We start from the raw sequence: 17,081 nt of genomic DNA, 5'->3' as shown, positions 1-17,081 counted from the left end.
AAATAAAAAACTGATTAAACAGAAGTGTGAGATGGTCAACGATTTACGCCAGAGTCCTGTTATATTTTAGATAGCAAGGAGCAGACGGCAGAGTTTATTAAACTCCACCGAGACAGTGGTGACACCAATCAGAAGGCTAGACCGTCCAATTCCATGGCCGTTTACTTCCGGCCTACCCGACCTTCTGAGGACCCGGCCCACGTAGACCGGGAAGGCCGGGTCCTCAGGAGGATGCAGCCCATGAATTTGGACACGACCACAGTCTTTCTCACTCAACAGTTACACTCGTCACCCAGACAAACAACACTCCACATGTTCACAACTAGGAGGTGCTAAAAGACCACATACAGTGAGATTATCAGTAAATGTCTGCTGTGTCTGACAGTGACTTGAGTTTTTACTAACTGGCTACATGAGCAGGATTAGCTGCAGTTCCATCTTTGTAAAAGAGACTCAGCATTAGAACCAAACAGAAACATTTCTACTTTTTCTGCAGCACCAGCTGAATGCATGGAGCCTAAACTCCAGTGACAGTGAGACACATACAGTGTGACTGCTGTGACTTTACAGCTGGGCCTCATTCACTGACATTAGTCAGATATGACTGAATCTATATCACACTTAAAGCTTTCTGTAAATGAAAGAATCAGTGAAAACGAGGCACTTCAGTTGATTTTAAACAAAAACTCTGAACATAACCTGATCCAGACCAGGTTATTGGTTCAGCATCAGTAACCATGGTGATGTAGCCAGGTAAACACAGAGCTAGACAGAGACAGACAATTTATGCTCACAATCACACATTTCCAGTTAACCTTGCATGCATGTTCTTGGACTGTGGGAGGAAGAGTACCTGAAGACAACCCACATAGACCACACTATCACCCCTATTTACACAATTATAATCTAATTAGATGATAAAGTAATACATTATTTGGTATTTTAATGTAAATACATTTTAGCAATAGTTTATAACTCAACAATTATAGTTTTAAAAAAAGTGACAAATCAAACAGTCAATAAAATCTTCTACAGCTGAAACTAATGTAGACAATGTCGGGGGAGGAAGTAAAAGTAAAAACCAGAGATGATAACTACCAAAATAAAACAGGAAGTGAATAACACTCAAACTCACTTTAAGCTCAACAGTCAAATTCTGTTTTGTATTAATCTATTGTTTTGTATTTTTGTTTACATTTTATGTTTAAGTGAGGCAATGAGTCATATCACTATGACCAAATATATATTTCATCTTTTCAGTCAGAAATAATCAATTGATCATATTTTTATTACTAAATTGATCTGAAAATCAAATTCTGATTTCTGAACAAACAGCTCTGTAAAAACCTTCAGAATACAGGAATCGAACTAGAAGGTTTGGTGGATGAAGCACTGCTAAAATAAAGAATTTGGACTCAGAGGAACAGACGGGACATTTCATTGCAAATGAAAGACAGAAAGTCAACAAATATCACTAAAAACCCCAGACGCTAATTTCTACATTCAGACTTTTTTAAAATCAATTGACTGTTTCTGCAGTAATAGAAATCAGGTTTAACATGATCATCAGTGGAACATTTTAAATCCTGACCTGAGAGTTTCCATTTTACAGTGTAGACTCTTCACTCCAGCAGACAGAAACTTCACTCCTGAATCCTGCAGGTCAGAGTTACTCAGGTCCAGCTGTCTCAGACTAGAGGACTGGGAGCTGAGAGCTGAGGACAGCGCTTCATAGCCTCTCTCTGAGAGCTTACAGTGACTCAGTCTGAAAAATGACAGATAAACATTAAACAAACACTGTTATTACATTGCAATGAGGGTGCACAAAAGAGTTTTTAGATTTTGCAATAAATCCTGTTTTTTTTTAATAAGAGTCAACACTAAGAGATGACACTAACATAAAACTATTACAGAAGTTTAACTGACTTTTTTCCCATTTAGTGGCTTCTTATTGGTTAATTCTGTCAATTGATGAAAAGCACAACATAACTTGATCTCACCTCAGAGTATTCAGTTTACAGTGTGGACTTCTCAGTCCTGCAGAAAGAAACTCCAATGCTGGATCTTGCAGGTTGTTGTTTCTTAAGTCCAGCTCTCTCAGTGTAGAAGACTGGGAGCTGAGAGCAGAGGACAGAGCTTCATACCCTCTTTCAGAGAGGTCAGGGACACTCAGCCTAAAAAACAAAAACAAAATAAAGACATAATCTGAAAAATTGTCATTTGATAACAAACTGTTTCTGATTAATTTAAATCACTTCTTGTGTTGAACCTTTAAAAGAAAGACAAATGCCAGTGTGCATTACTATTTATGGCTAAAAAACGTTTTAGTTTAAAAATGTTCCCTGTGTAAATATAAAGACCTGGAACTTGCTCATTAAATGCTAAACAAAAACAAGTGATGACTCATTCTGTGAACAGGTGATAGGCAAGACTGTAAGCATGTAGCAATGAGAGGGAAGGCTGGCTCATATCCTGGTGAGTGAGGGTTAGTTACTCTAGGAAAAGGTCAAGATATGATTGAGAGATTCTGGGAGACTGAACCAGTGAAATTTTCATGGAAATTATTTCAATTAAAGCAGATATAGTGATTAGTCCTTCCATCAGTCGTCCACAAAGCAGTGAGATAAAGTCTCAAGTCTCATTCTGCACAGTGTAAATGTCAGTGTCCTCCGGGTCCTCACTGATCATTGCATTCTGTCACAAATTGTCATGGTTCACAGACTGTGTACAGTCGAAAATCAAAGTGCACGACATAGGAGAGATTGAAAAACAATCAAGCATGCAGATCTAACAACAGGAAACCAGAAGAAACACGAGGAATATAATTGATTCAGCAGCTGCAGATCCTTGGAACTGTACTGGTGAGGCAGATTGTAACATATAGAAGTGAACTCATCTTCAGCTGAGCAGTGCACTGATGCAGAGCAATAAGACCAGAGGAGGAATGAGGGAGTTGATCACCTATGGGTCCATCACAGTCTTTGAACGTCTTCAGTCAGTACAGAATCATGCTGCGAGGCTTTTAACCAGCACATGAAATAGACTGGACATTACTCCAGTTTAATCTCTTCACACTGGTAACCAGTTCATTTTAGGCATTATTTAAAGATTTAGTCCTTACTTTTAGTCCCAGTCTATATTTCTGACTTTCTACAATCCTACAGCTCTTCTCACATCTGAGATCTTCCAGTCAAAGGCTTTTACTGGTCCCACTAACTCATTTATTCAGACTCTAGTATTCAGAGTGGCCTTTAACTAGTTTTAGGCTGTATGATGTTCAGTGTTTGCTGTTTAATGTTTTTATCTTCTGTGTTTTTTATTGCCTGTTTCTATTGTAAAGCACTTTGTGGTTTTTGACCTGTGAAAGCTGCTGTATAAATAAATTTTACTTACAGGATGATTCTGGACATGACTTTGATAAAAGCTGACACCCAGATATGTTTAAGACACTCTGACATTTACTGCTGCTATCAAACATTAACTATAATATACTGTATTTAGTGCTGATGATCATGTAAAAAAAATATGTTTAAGTTTTTATCGGTCCATCACACATTACACTGTTTATGTTATAAATAAAAGCCTGATCACATGTTTACTCACAGAGCTTTGTTGGAGGCTTTGACCACTGGCAGCAGCCTCAGAAGAGCCTCCTCTGAAGCAGAGTATTTCTGCAGGTCAAACACATCCAGATCTTTTTCTGATGACAGTAAGATGAAGACCAGAGCTGACCACTGAGCAGGAGACAGTTCATCTGTGGAGAGACTTCCTGATCTCAGGTACCATTGGATCTCCTCCACTAGAGAACGATCATTCAGTTCATTCAGACAGTGGAACAGATTGATGCTTTTCTCTGCAGACAGATTCTCACTGAGCTTCTTCTTGATGTACTTGACTGTTTCCTGATTGGTCTGTGAGCTACTTCCTGTCTGTGTCAGCAGACCTCGTAGGAGAGTCTGATTGGTCTGCAGTGAAAGACCCAGGAGGAAGCGGAGGAACAAGTCCAGGTGTCCATTTGGACTCTGTAGGGCCTTGTTAACAGCACTCTGGTAGAAGTGTTTCTCTGCAGATTCTCTTGTTTCAGAGTTCTTGGAGGTTGATTGTCGTTCTTCCAGCAGATTGAGTCCAGAGTTGATGAAGGTCAGATGGACATGAAGAGCAGCCAGAAACTCCTGAACACTCAGATGGATGAAGCAGAACACCTTGTCCTGGTACAGTCCTCTCTCCTCTTTAAAGATCTGTGTGAACACTCCTGAGTACACTGAGGCTTCTCTGATATCGATGCCACACTCTGTCAGGTCTGATTCATAGAAGATCAGGTTTCCTTTCTGCAGCTGATCAAAAGCCAGTTTTCCCAGAGACTCCATCATCTTCCTGCTCTCTGGACTCCAGTGTGGATCTGTCTCAGCTCCTCCATCATACTTGACCTTCTTCACTTTGGCCTGAACCACCAGGAAGTGGATGTACATCTCAGTCAGGGTCTTGGGCAGCTGTCCTCCCTCTCTGGTTTCCAGCACATCCTCCAGAACTGTAGCAGTGATCCAGCAGAAGACTGGGATGTGGCACATGATGTGGAGGCTTCGTGATGTCTTGATGTGGGACATGATCCTTCTGGCCTGCTCCTCATCTCTGAATCTCTTCCCGAAGTACTCCTCCTTCTGTGGATCAGTGAACCCTCTGACCTCTGTCACCATGCCAACACAGTCAGGAGGGATCTGATTGGCTGCTGCAGGTCGTGTGGTTATCCAGAGGCGAGCAGAGGGAAGCAGTTTCCCCCTGATGAGGTTTATCAGCAGCACATCCACTGAGGTGGACTTTCTAGGGTCAGTTAGGATTGTAGTTTTGTGGAAGTCCAGAGGAAGTCGACACTCATCCAGACCATCAAAGATGAACACAACCTGGAAGTCTTCAAAGCTGCAGATTCCTGCTTCTTTGGTTTCAGTAAAGAAGTGATGAACAAGTCCCACCAAGCTGAACTTTTCCTCTTTCAGCACATTCAGCTCTCTGAAAGTGAATGGAAACATGAACTGGATGTCCTGGTTGGCTTTGTCTTCAGCCCAGTCCAGGGTGTATTTCTGTGTTAAGACTGTTTTCCCAATGCCAGCCACTCCCTTTGTCAGCACTGTTCTGATTGGTTCATCTCTTCCAGGTGGGAGTTTAAAGATGTCTTCTTGTCTGATTGTTGTTTCTGGTCTGTCTGGTTTCCTGGATGCTGTTTCAATCTGTCTGACCTCATGTTCATCATTGACCTCTGCAGTCCCTCCCTCTGTGATGTAGAGCTCTGTGTAGATCTGATTCAGAAGGGTTGGGTTTCCTGCTTTAGCGATGCCCTCAAACACACACTGGAACTTCTTCTTCAGAGCAGATTTAAGGTTACGGGGACAAACTGCAGCTTGAAGTTCTGAATGAGAAGAAAAATAAACACTCAATTCCAAAAAGAACTAATCTTTAAAACATGTTGCTCCATCTTCCATCTCTGGAAAATGTTCATTTATCCAAAACTTTAAATCTTTATAGAAATCCTCTTACGTCTCTGCAGACGGTCAGCCAGCTCCTCCTGCTTCATTCTCCTCAGGAAGTCCACTGCGATCTTCACAAATGCCTCTCTGCTGCTCCTCTGCTCATCATCCTCCCTCTGAAACTCCAAGCACTGGGGCTTATTTGGATTCAGAGCCTTCTGGATCTTCTTCAGCTCATTCTTCACAAAAGTGATGATGTTGTCCTCCAGCAGCTGGAACAGAATACTTTATGAATGAACCATCACTCTGAACTTCAGTCTACACAACATCCACTTCTTTACGATCAAGGGGCATATCATCCACGATCTCTTCACCAATTATAAGTTTGACTTTATCTGATTAACTGAGACATTCTCCACAACTCCACGGTCCCAAAACGTTGATTCTGTTCATATGAATGCAGCGATTTCAGTGGGAGAAACATTTCACTGGTGTTCAGAGCTGAACTATCAACAGGTTGATGATCGAAGCCAGAAACTTGAAGATGTCATAAGTGACAGAGTTGATCATACAGACAACTGGTCTTAAAGGTTCACTCTGTTTATGCATACAGATCAGTATTTAAGGTTTGACTCTCATCATCCACTGGAGCACAAACTGGGCGTCATCAGGACGCTACAACACAGAACAAACGCCATCCCCACAGACACAGCAGCCAGGGAAGCAGAAGAACATCACATCAAGAAGGTCCTGAGGAAATGTGAACCAGCTGACCAAACACATCCTGCTGCAGGATGTTAACATAGCAACATACTGATGATCCCACTCACTGTGAACAACACATTTGGACCTGATTTGTTGCTCTGGTTTACACGTGAACTTTGACTGCTGTCACCAACTTGAGAGGCTCTACAGAAAAACTGGGACTTGTCCACAAACAGATGTATAAAAATCATAAAGTACATTACAAGGACAGCATTGCCCAATCAACTCTAATTACTATGGCCATGTTATCTCTTCTAATTAAGGTACAGACACTCAAACTAGCTGCTTTCAGTGAGAAGTCAAATGTCTGAATATGAGCTGGAAGCTGCTGAGAGTCCTCCCTCCTTCCCATGGGGTTTACTTTCTCTACTACTTTCACTATAAACACGCCCCTTTCATGCACCTGCAGAGGGCCACCAGCAGATGGAGCTGTCTTAAACAAATCCACTTGGATAGTTAGCTGTAGATGATTTTCTCAGTATGATTGTAGGATTTTGAGTTACTCTTTAGATTTATTTAAACTCTTATATTGTGCACAAGTGTTGAACGACCCATAATTTCTCTGTACTTTTCATAAGAGCAGCCAGACTTTCATCTAGTTTTTCTTTTGCTCTGCAGGCTTTATGAAGGTGTGTCAAAGTTGTTCTTTGGACATTGGCTGCTTTTTAAATCATTTTCAGTCCTCGTACAGGAACATTCTTCAAGCTAAATCCAAGTATATTAGACCAGAGTAAACTTGATAGATATGCGTGTGTGTGTAACTCTTAGAGCTGTTTGGCTGCTTTTTATGGGGGCTGGGTCTTTGGAAAGTGAGCAAACAACAGTTTTAGTAACACACCCTGAACTGCACACTTTAACAAACAACATGAGATTTTAACTGTAATGTAAAAATCCTGTGATTCACTGTTATTAAGCACAAACACATCTATGGCCCCGTTTCTATTAGTAGCTGCTCAGATCGACTGGAGCCATTGGTTTCCATTACAGTTGAGGACCACCTAATGTGGTCGTCTCAATACAGCAGAGTGTCGACTCACATCATTAGTAAGTGCTAATGCTCCTAATTTCCATCATATTTGTCATTTATTTCTCAAAGTTATTGAAGAAACAGTTATTCAGCTTCATTCCCACTGATCTCGACTACAAACTGTTTCACTTTGGTTTTTGTTTAAAGCCTCGATGTTTAAAACGTTTCCCTGTGATCACATTTGCACCGTCTGATTTCAAAGTTTGTTTCTTTTGGTCATTTAGTCCACAGAGTCCTTGGTGTTCTGAAAGGGACCTATAAATAAATGTATTATTATTAATATTAATAATAAAGTAGTTGTTGTACATGTACAGACCATAAACATGGAGTCCAGCTGTGTTTGATGCTGCTGGGCAGACTGACCACTGGGAACCTCTGAGCTCTGCTGGTCCACTCTGTGGAGGAACCATGGACACACACACACACACACACACACACACACATGAAGCCACTTTCATTATTAAAATGTGAATTTAGCCTCTAAAAGCTGTGTTCAGTCAGTGTTGCTGCTTCCTGTGTCTAACCTCACGTATGTGCTTCTGAAAGAACCGTTAAAAATTCCCGTAAACACTTTTAAACCTGTGAAAAAACCTTTTTAGAACAGTTTAAGCTGTTATATGTTGAACTCTTGGCTGACATCATATTGAATGCTGTGGACTCAGAATATGATGTCACTCAAGTTTACATGTGTGTGAAGGCAGACGAGTCAGTACTTTGGTAATACAGTGTAAAGTTGAATTTATTGATTGATTTCCATGAACACCACTGTGGCTCAGTGTTGTCCTGATGGAGTCTCATTAACAGCAGCCAGTATGATCCAGGCTTTAGCTGCTGGGTCTCTGTGTGACCTCTCAGACTGTTTAACAGATCAGACACAAAGAGAATCAGAGCAGCTCTGTTCTTTAAAGACAAACATGAACCCACTCAGGTCACACTTTCCCCACAGATATGAGCATCACTGTCCTCAAACAGCAAATGACCAAGTCTAACATTTGGATCTTTTCTCTTTCATTGTTTTCTTTTTAATGAATCTTTGTAACAATCTGAGGATGTTTCAGGTCATATTTATCCAGGAAACACAAACATGTAAAGGAGTCATCACAGCTCTCTGACCTCGTTGGTCCAGGTTCAGCACTGAAGTCTGGAGGGTGATCTTTGGACCCGTCACTCCTCACAGACGGACAGCTGGACCCTGCAGACTGTGACCTCTGACCTCTGCAGACACAAACATGATTGAAGCAGCTGTGATCACACAGACTGCAGATAATGCAGCTGTTTCCTGTCAGTAACAGTCCTCTTAGATTAGAGTTCAGCTTTTTACAGGAAAACTGGACAAAACTGATTTTTGTTACAAATTCATTTTCATTTCCTCTCAGCTCACAAACACAGTCAGACAATCAACCAGAATCAACACTGATTATAATGTCAGTGCAGAATTATTTCTGTAACTCAGTGAGTTCAGCTCTCTGACCTCGTTGGTCCAGGTTCAGCACTGAAGTTTGGATTTTGTTTTTTGGACCAGTCACTCTTCACAGACGGACAGTTGGACCCTGCAGACTCTGCTCTGTCCTCATCTTCCTCCATCATCATCTTCAGTCAGTCTGAGAGGTAAACCACAAACACTCAGTGAGTTCACATTAACAGGAGTAACTGAGTTACAGTCGCTGACCTCTGACCTGTCATGTAACCTAGAAACCAGGTCAATATGTCTGTAGGTTCAGTCATCCAGGTCATGTGATCTAAGGAGCTTAGAAAGAAAATAGAGACTTCTTTAAGTTTCTGGAAGACGTTTCATCCGAGAAGCTTTTTCAGTTTTAAAACCAAACGGTGGAGAGTCCCAGATATTTAAACCTGAGACGGAAAGAAAGCATGTCACTGACCCACCATTGATCATGTGATGAGACACATGATCAATGGTGGGTCAACAATATAACAACAATATAAACACTTATTTCAAGGATGAAACTGCGAGTCTGATCACCAGGAGCACAAACATCTGGAGCACAGACATCTGGAGCACAAACATGTGGAGCACAGACATCTGGAGCACAAACATCTGGAGCACAGACATGTGGAGCACAGACATGTGGAGCACAGACATGTGGAGCACAAACATGTGGAGCACAGACATGTGGAGCACAGACATGTGGAGCACAAACATCTGGAGCACAGACATGTGGAGCACAAACATCTGGAGCACAGACATGTGGAGCACAGACATGTGGAGCACAGACATGTGGAGCACAAACATGTGGAGCACAGACATGTGGAGCACAGACATGTGGAGCACAGACATGTGGAGCACAAACATCTGGAGCACAGACATGTGGAGCACAAACATCTGGAGCACAGACATGTGGAGCACAGACATGTGGAGCACAAACATCTGGAGCACAGACATCTGGAGCACAGACATGTGGAGCACAGACATGTGGAGCACAGACATGTGGAGCACAGACATGTGGAGCACAAACATGTGGAGCACAGACATGTGGAGCACAGATATGTGGAGCACAAACATCTGGAGCACAGACATCTGGAGCACAGACATGTGGAGCACAGACATGTGGAGCACAAACATGTGGAGCACAGACATGTGGAGCACAGACATGTGGAGCACAAACATCTGGAGCACAGACATGTGGAGCACAAACATCTGGAGCACAGACATGTGGAGCACAGACATGTGGAGCACAAACATGTGGAGCACAGACATGTGGAGCACAAACATCTGGAGCACAGACATGTGGAGCACAAACATCTGGAGCACAGACATGTGGAGCACAGACATGTGGAGCACAGACATGTGGAGCACAAACATCTGGAGCACAGACATCTGGAGCACAAACATGTGGAGCACAGACATGTGGAGCACAGAAATCTGGAGCACAAACATGTGGAGCACAAACATCTGGAGCACAGACATCTGGAGCACAAACATCTGGAGCACAGACATCTGGAGCACAGATATCTGGAGAATAAACATCTGGAGCACAAACATCTGGAGCACAAACATCTGGAGCAGCATGTTGATGCTGTTGGTTGAGATCCTGAAGACTGAAGTCCAGGCAGCTCCAGCAATGATCCACTGATGTGTTTTTATTCCACGTATGAATGTTGTTATTGACAGAGATGAAGTTACTCAAAAAAGTCATTATTACACATATTACACAGAACACATTAATTAAAAGTAATGGAGTATGTTACTTCATTACTCCTCATAACAGTACTTTCATGTTACTGTGTAAAATGAGCTGAAACACTGTCTCATAATCACCATAATCTAAAGCTGAGGTACAGCCCCACACACCAACACAGATCCTGATGAGGTCACGTGATCTTTCTCTGAGTGTTTATGAACACAAATCAAAGATGAAACAGCACAAAGACACTTCAAAGTGATTCTACTGTAGAAACATGAACAGGTAGAAACCTGCAGCCTGACTGCTCATCACTTCGTTACCTGTTCAGGTTCAGCACCAGCAGCTCACTTTATCACGGTGCTGGTCTGGGGTCAGTGTTTACTCAGCTTTAACGTCACTCTGGGTTCTTGGCTAGCTCAGCGTTAGCTTAGCTTTAGCTTAGCGTTAACATGCTGTCAGGTGTCTCGTGTGGTGTGTAAATATTAATCACAGTGTCAGTAAAGGAGGTAAAGGGCTGACGTCATCACGTACGCTGCGTCCTCTGTGAACTGAGTGAACTCACAAAGTACAAACTACAAGTACACAAACACGAACGTAGCTCAGAGTGGCGGACACACTCGGCCTCGTTGGTCCAGCTGTGAGTCCGTTACCGTGAACTATGGAGCGGCAGATTTGTGCTGGAACCAGGGGCGATTTTAGCCCATTTTTGGGGGTGCTTCAGCACCCCCAAAATGAATCAAAGCACCCCCAAAGATTTCTTCCTTTTTTTGACAATATTTGCTGTTTGTGTGACACACTACTAAAAATATAAAAAGCATTCAGTACTTGGTTGAGACGTAAGATTTTAACAACAAAAGTATACATAACCCCTCCCCCCTCCCAAAATGGTTTGTTCCAGCTCCCCTACTCTGGCTCTAGCGCCGTTGCTACCAGAGCGATGGTGGCTGAGACGCAGCAGAGCGGAGGTGTGAGCATCTGGCTTAAAACAGGACATATTAGCTGCATTTAACCTTCAGTTACTCTTTATATAGTTAGGTAGGAGTCAGACCATGTTTCTTTTTAGCTGAAAAACATTACACCAGGTAACCTGCAGTGTTGAAAACGTGTTTTCCCACGATGTTTGCTACCCTATAATCCGCCCTGCTCTGTAGTAAAATCAGCGACATTTGACCCTCGTGTTGCTCCCATTGAAATTTATATAACCCATTTAAAATCTAAAACTTAAAATTGTCCGCAGCCTGCTGTTGTTACCACTGTCCTGTTAGAAATGGATACTAACTGACTGAATGCCCATTAACCTTATAACTCCTGTTGTGTCTGCGTGTGTGTGTGCGCGCGCGTTTGTGTACAGAGAGACAGCCAGGTTCATAATGGATATAAGGAAGTTGTTTGTTTGTTCTTTTAAAAGGAGCCACATTCAGGTAAAAGTGTAAAATCAAATGATCCATCAATCAAGAATAATGTTGGATCAGTGTTTCAATGTGTATATCTTTTATTAGATGTTCATGTGGTTTGGTTATTTGCCTTTTGGTTGAAAGTACACTGAGAGGGGACTTTTTGTTAGTGATCTTAATAGTATTTTTCCATATTAATGCAAATTTTCATCTAATTGAATACAATCTATTTATGTATGATTGTCAGTCCAAAGAGGGAGAGAGGAAAGAGGAGAATGTGAGGAGAAAGTACAAAAACAGGAAGAACCAGGTAAGAAAACAGACAGAGAACAGTGACAGGCACAACAAAAACTATTAAACTGACAAAAAGAAAAAGAAAAGATTTTATTCATACAATCTGGAAGTTGTGTTCTCCCCATATTAAAGCTGCTATACAGAATCTGCTAAACAAACCGGGTTGAAACATTTTAGACCCTTTTTAACAACATTCCAACATAACATTATAATGGATTGGGGAGGTTAAAATTAATGATATATTTTTATGTGGTTCAGCCACAACTCTACTGTTGTGTTAAAATGTACAAAACAGTGATGTCATGTTTTGTGACGAGGACCCAGGCACAGAGAAACTTGATAAATTTAAGAATCTTATGATTTAATAAATAAATTTGCAGACTTGCACAGAGATGGTAAAATTATGATGACTGATAACGGAGACAAAGACAACAGACGATGAGGACAGGGAGGAACAGGGGTTTAAATGCACCAAGGACACAGTTATAGAGATCTTGGGACAACTGGAGACATTTAAGGATGCAGGAAGTGACAGAGACAGGGAAGAAATCTCATTGTGACGTGTAAAGTTTATCTTGCCTGGCTGGGCAGCTCTCTGGGTGCTTAGCACCCCCAAAGCTCTGATCCTAGAATCGCCCCTGGCTGGAACTAAGCTGCACACAGCTGATGTTAGCCAGGAAAACATTACACACTGACTTTAATGGAGAGACCGGAAATACAAACACACACAGTTTGTTGTGTGAAGAAATCAAACATGAGCTGAACAAACAGTAAAGTTCCTAAAGACAAACTGTTAAAGGAGGAAACAAAGCAAACTTACAGTTTCTTCACACACCAACAACAAGCTCCTCTCCACACCTGGACACTAAACACGGACACACAGGTGAGCTGCTTCCTGGAAGGAGGCGGGGCTCCACCTGAAACTCAGCACAGGTGGGAGGGGCTCAGCTCTGTGTGTGCTGATGTGTTAACTTTAAAAATATGCCGTCTGACTGCTCAGACTGAGTCAGAGTAAAGTTCACATGCTGACGTGTGGAGACATGAAACCTTGTTGTAGCTGCAGGTGTGAACACACTGATCCCAGATCAGCTCTGCTGTATTTGTAACATGAACATTTCTGCTGCAAAGCTTCAAATGTTCAGCATGTTTCTCTGTTTCCAGTCTATAGATCCAGTCACACTTTCTACCTTCACCTGTGCAGGAAAGACTGAGAGCAGAGCTGAAACCAACCGTCCAATCAGTGAGCAGCATCAACACCTGAGCTTCATTCAGACTCTGTTATTGAAGATGTTGTTGGTACAAAGTTCATCTGCTGCTCACATGAATCCATGAAAGATTTATTTCTCTGAATGTTTCTTCAAAGCTCATTTCAACCTGTTGAAGTCATGAATGAAAGTGCAGACTGAGAGTGGATCACATGATGTTTAAGGTGTGTCATGTGACATGTTCAGTATTGTCACACATGTCTAGATTGTCCCTGATATCATAGCTGCTCAAACACTGATGATTATATTTGAAGAATTATTACTGATGGCAGCAAAGTTTGAATGGAGCTCTCTGTCTGTGCTGATTTGTTGCCCTCTGGAGGTCAAAGCACAAACTGCATGATGTCAGTGTAACCACCACAGAGACAGGAAGTGTTTTTATGACTGAAACACTGAAATGATGCTAACGGCTGTCGTTAAGCTCACTGATAGCAGTGCTCACACTGGCATTGGGAATTCCACAGTGTTTCCTTTAATACACCTTCTCTTCGTCAACCATATAAGCCCGGTTGAACGGCTGCAGCTTAACAAACATAGTGTTTACAAACATAGCACAGTGTTCGTACAACCCATAACGTTGCAAAAGAAAGGTTATGAAAAAAAAGAAAGGTGTCTGGAGAGGTAAAACATATAATCCCTCCCTCCTCATGCACTAGCGTGCAAGCACATTAGTGATGTGTCGGTCGCAAACAAAATGGCTCTTAGAGCCGGGTCTTTGACGTGAACGACAGGAGCCAGCTCCTTATTGCGAGCCGTGTTTTTTTTTTCTTTCTCTCACCCTCTCTCTCGCACTTTTTTCCGCTTCACTCAGCACGCGAGCCTTGTGCTTTAAGCTGGGAAGAGGGGGGAGGGGCGGTAGTTACACTCAGTAGCACAGGAACAGAGCGGGAGGGAGAGAGAGAGAGAGAGAGCCAGGGACAACAACGTCACATTAGAAAGGTATAGTAATCATCCACAACTATTTTCAGTTGCAGATGATAAAGGATTCAGAAAGTTTATTCATGCAGGCCCATATGACAGAGAATATGCATCTTCTTTTTGTTTTTATATTTTAATTTATATTTAATTGTGTTGTGTTTTGTGTTGTTTCACTTTAAATTTGTAAAAGGAAAAAGCTGAAAATTTAAATAGTTAAAAGTTGAAATGTGAATAGTTGATTTTTGTATTATATGATTTATTTATTACATTTTATGTGGAGTGAATAAATAAAAGTATATTTACGGTGGCCCCTACAGACAAAGCACGTACAAACTTCAAAACACATACAAACTCCAAAACACGTACAGAAGACAACAGGAGTGCTCCAGGATGCTAGGGGGAAGTGTCGAACTTTTGTTACCTCGTGGCTACACAAGCCAGCAAGTACCAACGACTGGATTTGGTGTGTGGTAATAACAGGTAAATGAACATTTATTTAGTTTTTATTATTTGACTATATATGAGTGCTTGTGTATAAATACACAAACAATACACATATGCTTTCATGCTTTCAATTGTGTAATTTAAGTGATCTAAGCACCTCTGTTTTGGAAGTTCAGTTCATGCTAGAAATGTGTTTTGGAGTTTGTACGTGTTTTGTCTCAAGGAACCACCGCATATATTTATATATAAACATATATAAATAAAAACCACTTTTTTTTACATTAGTAATTCCTTTTGTGCATAATTTTATATTATTGTTAATAATAAATTAATTAAAGCAACAAAACAACCTGGAGAGCCGGTTCGGAGCCGAAAGAGCCGGTTCTCTAAAAAGAGCCGGAAATCCCATCCCTAAAGCACATGTCCACACATTGGCTGTGTCCCAATTCAGGGTCTGCACCTGCACCTAATTTTGCCGCAAAATATGGCAGAAGGGAGCGGCCGAAGAGTGAACTGTCAAAAGTAAGTACTGAATATGACGTCACTTATTCATCTGCGAATGTTTAATAATGAAGAACATTACAACATTGCTGTTGGCCACATGGCGGCAAAGTTTTGTAACATTAGTGATGTTTGTACTTTCAGCGTTAACTTGGTTTTAAAGCCTCGTGTATATATATATATATATATTAGGGGTGCAACGATACACAAAATTCACGGTTCGATACAAAAAAATGTTCAGGCCTTTTTAATTTGTCATTTATTAAAATTATAAATATATATTTTAACTCAAAAGTACAGTTTTTAAATTTAATGTTGCTGAAACAACAAAGTAATAAATCTATCTCATGGAGAAATCCCTCATCTTTGGAAAAGAGAGTTTATTACAGAGAAATGTCTCTTTCCAAAATAAAAGCTATACTATACGCTTCTTCTGGGCTATATTCTCAGCAGCATATTAAACATATCAGGTCCCCATAAGGAGAATCATGTGCTAACGGCTGTCTGAATGACTCGGCTAAAGTTTGTAGCATGCGTGCTTGTTGTTTTTGTCTGCTTCCACTTGTCTTTGCACGAGGATGATGTCGGAGTAAATGTGCAGTCATATTCGTTGTGTTCCCACTAGTGCTGTCAGCGTTAATCTGAAATGACGTTAACGCCACAACACGGCAAATCTCCGTTAACGAGCTACCGCGGATCGCCCCGTGCGTGGGGCTGGACGGCCAACACGTTAACGAGCTAACTGCGCTAACACACTAGTTCCCACCAATGTAATTGAGCATTGCTGGCACATCCAACATACTGTTTTACTTTTGTCCATGACGTGCTTACCTTCAGGGTCATACGTCACATGAAGACCAAAATAGTTCTAAACGGATAGGGATCTGAATGAGGGTGGGGGAGGTTCAATTTGCCATGTTGCAACGAGAGCTTAGCTTCTGTCTGCTAGCTTGCGCTGCGCTCAGTGGATCTACGTTTGACTCCTCCGCCTAGGCTGCACTGTCGAGCGCAGATCCACTGAGCGCTCAACACAGACAGCATCGTCAGAAGGAAAGTTGATAAAATAAATTAAAAATTTTGTATTGTTCGATACATATGCATACTGAACCGAAAGAACTGTATCGAACGGTTCAATATTGATACGAGTGCACCCCTAATAAATAAATTAAAATAAATATATATATATATATATATATATATATATATATATATATATTAGGGGTGCAACGATACACAAAATTCACGGTTCGGTTCGGTTCGATACTTTGGTGTCACGGTTCGATAGTTTTTCGATACAAAAAAAAAGTTCATGCCTTTTTATTAATTTGTCATTTATTAAATTTTCTCGGCACATTCTGCACCACATCTCTGTGCGTTCATCATTTGTTTGAAGCCAGCTCACCTCCTGCAACCACTTTTCCGAGAATACGCGCTTCTTTTGTGGTTTGGACTCCTTCTGACATTTCTTTGGAGGTGGAGGAACACCAAAGTAACTGCTTAAAGGAGCTTCTTCGACATCTTTAAGAGTTCTAAACAAATGTCTGTCCTCCTCCTGAAAATCTTATGTATGCAAACAGGCGTTGCAACTTCTTATCTTGTGCGCGTTTTTTATTTTGACAGCGAATACGCACCTGCGGACCACTTATGTGCAGCCCTGGTTATTTAGCTCGTCATATTGCAGCCACAGAAATTCTTTTGTCCATGAAACCATAAAGCTGCACTTTCTTTTTGCCTTATAGTCTGATTTGTCATAACGTTTCCGTTTTGTGGTAAGCTTTTCTTTGGCTGTCACTTCTTCACCCTGACCTGTCTTATTTGGCTCAGCAGAACTAAAATATATATCCTGCTGCTTTTACACACGCACTCATATA

General features: G+C 41.4%; 1 protein-coding gene across 4 annotated transcripts in view; it reads right to left on the bottom strand.

Moving 5' to 3' along the window:
- The window catches only part of LOC148098680 (protein NLRC3-like), a 321,437-nt gene that overhangs the window by 68,158 nt on the left and 236,198 nt on the right, over window positions 1–17,081 (bottom strand). For 2 of the 4 annotated variants that reach the window (XM_087850559.1, XM_087850558.1), the window contains exons 1-7: window positions 8,723–8,841; window positions 8,365–8,466; window positions 7,568–7,646; window positions 5,530–5,731; window positions 3,604–5,401; window positions 2,001–2,174; window positions 1,592–1,765 (exon numbers count right to left, since the gene is read on the bottom strand). In XM_087850559.1, the coding sequence (XP_087706685.1) occupies window positions 1,592–1,765; window positions 2,001–2,174; window positions 3,604–5,401; window positions 5,530–5,731; window positions 7,568–7,646; window positions 8,365–8,466; window positions 8,723–8,841 (2,648 nt within the window). Of the gene's footprint in view, window positions 1–1,591; window positions 1,766–2,000; window positions 2,175–3,603; window positions 5,402–5,529; window positions 5,732–7,567; window positions 7,647–8,364; window positions 8,467–8,722; window positions 8,842–17,081 lie in introns of those variants that run through there. The other 2 variants (XM_087850562.1, XM_087850563.1) reach the window with 2 other exon arrangements.

This window comes from Neolamprologus brichardi, chromosome 14, assembly GCF_056152115.1.
Source record: "Neolamprologus brichardi isolate AB-2024 chromosome 14, ASM5615211v1, whole genome shotgun sequence".
NCBI classification, from domain to species: domain Eukaryota; kingdom Metazoa; phylum Chordata; class Actinopteri; order Cichliformes; family Cichlidae; genus Neolamprologus; species Neolamprologus brichardi.
Note: the sequence above shows the minus strand (reverse complement) of the source record. Positions and strands in the feature narration are given on the sequence as shown.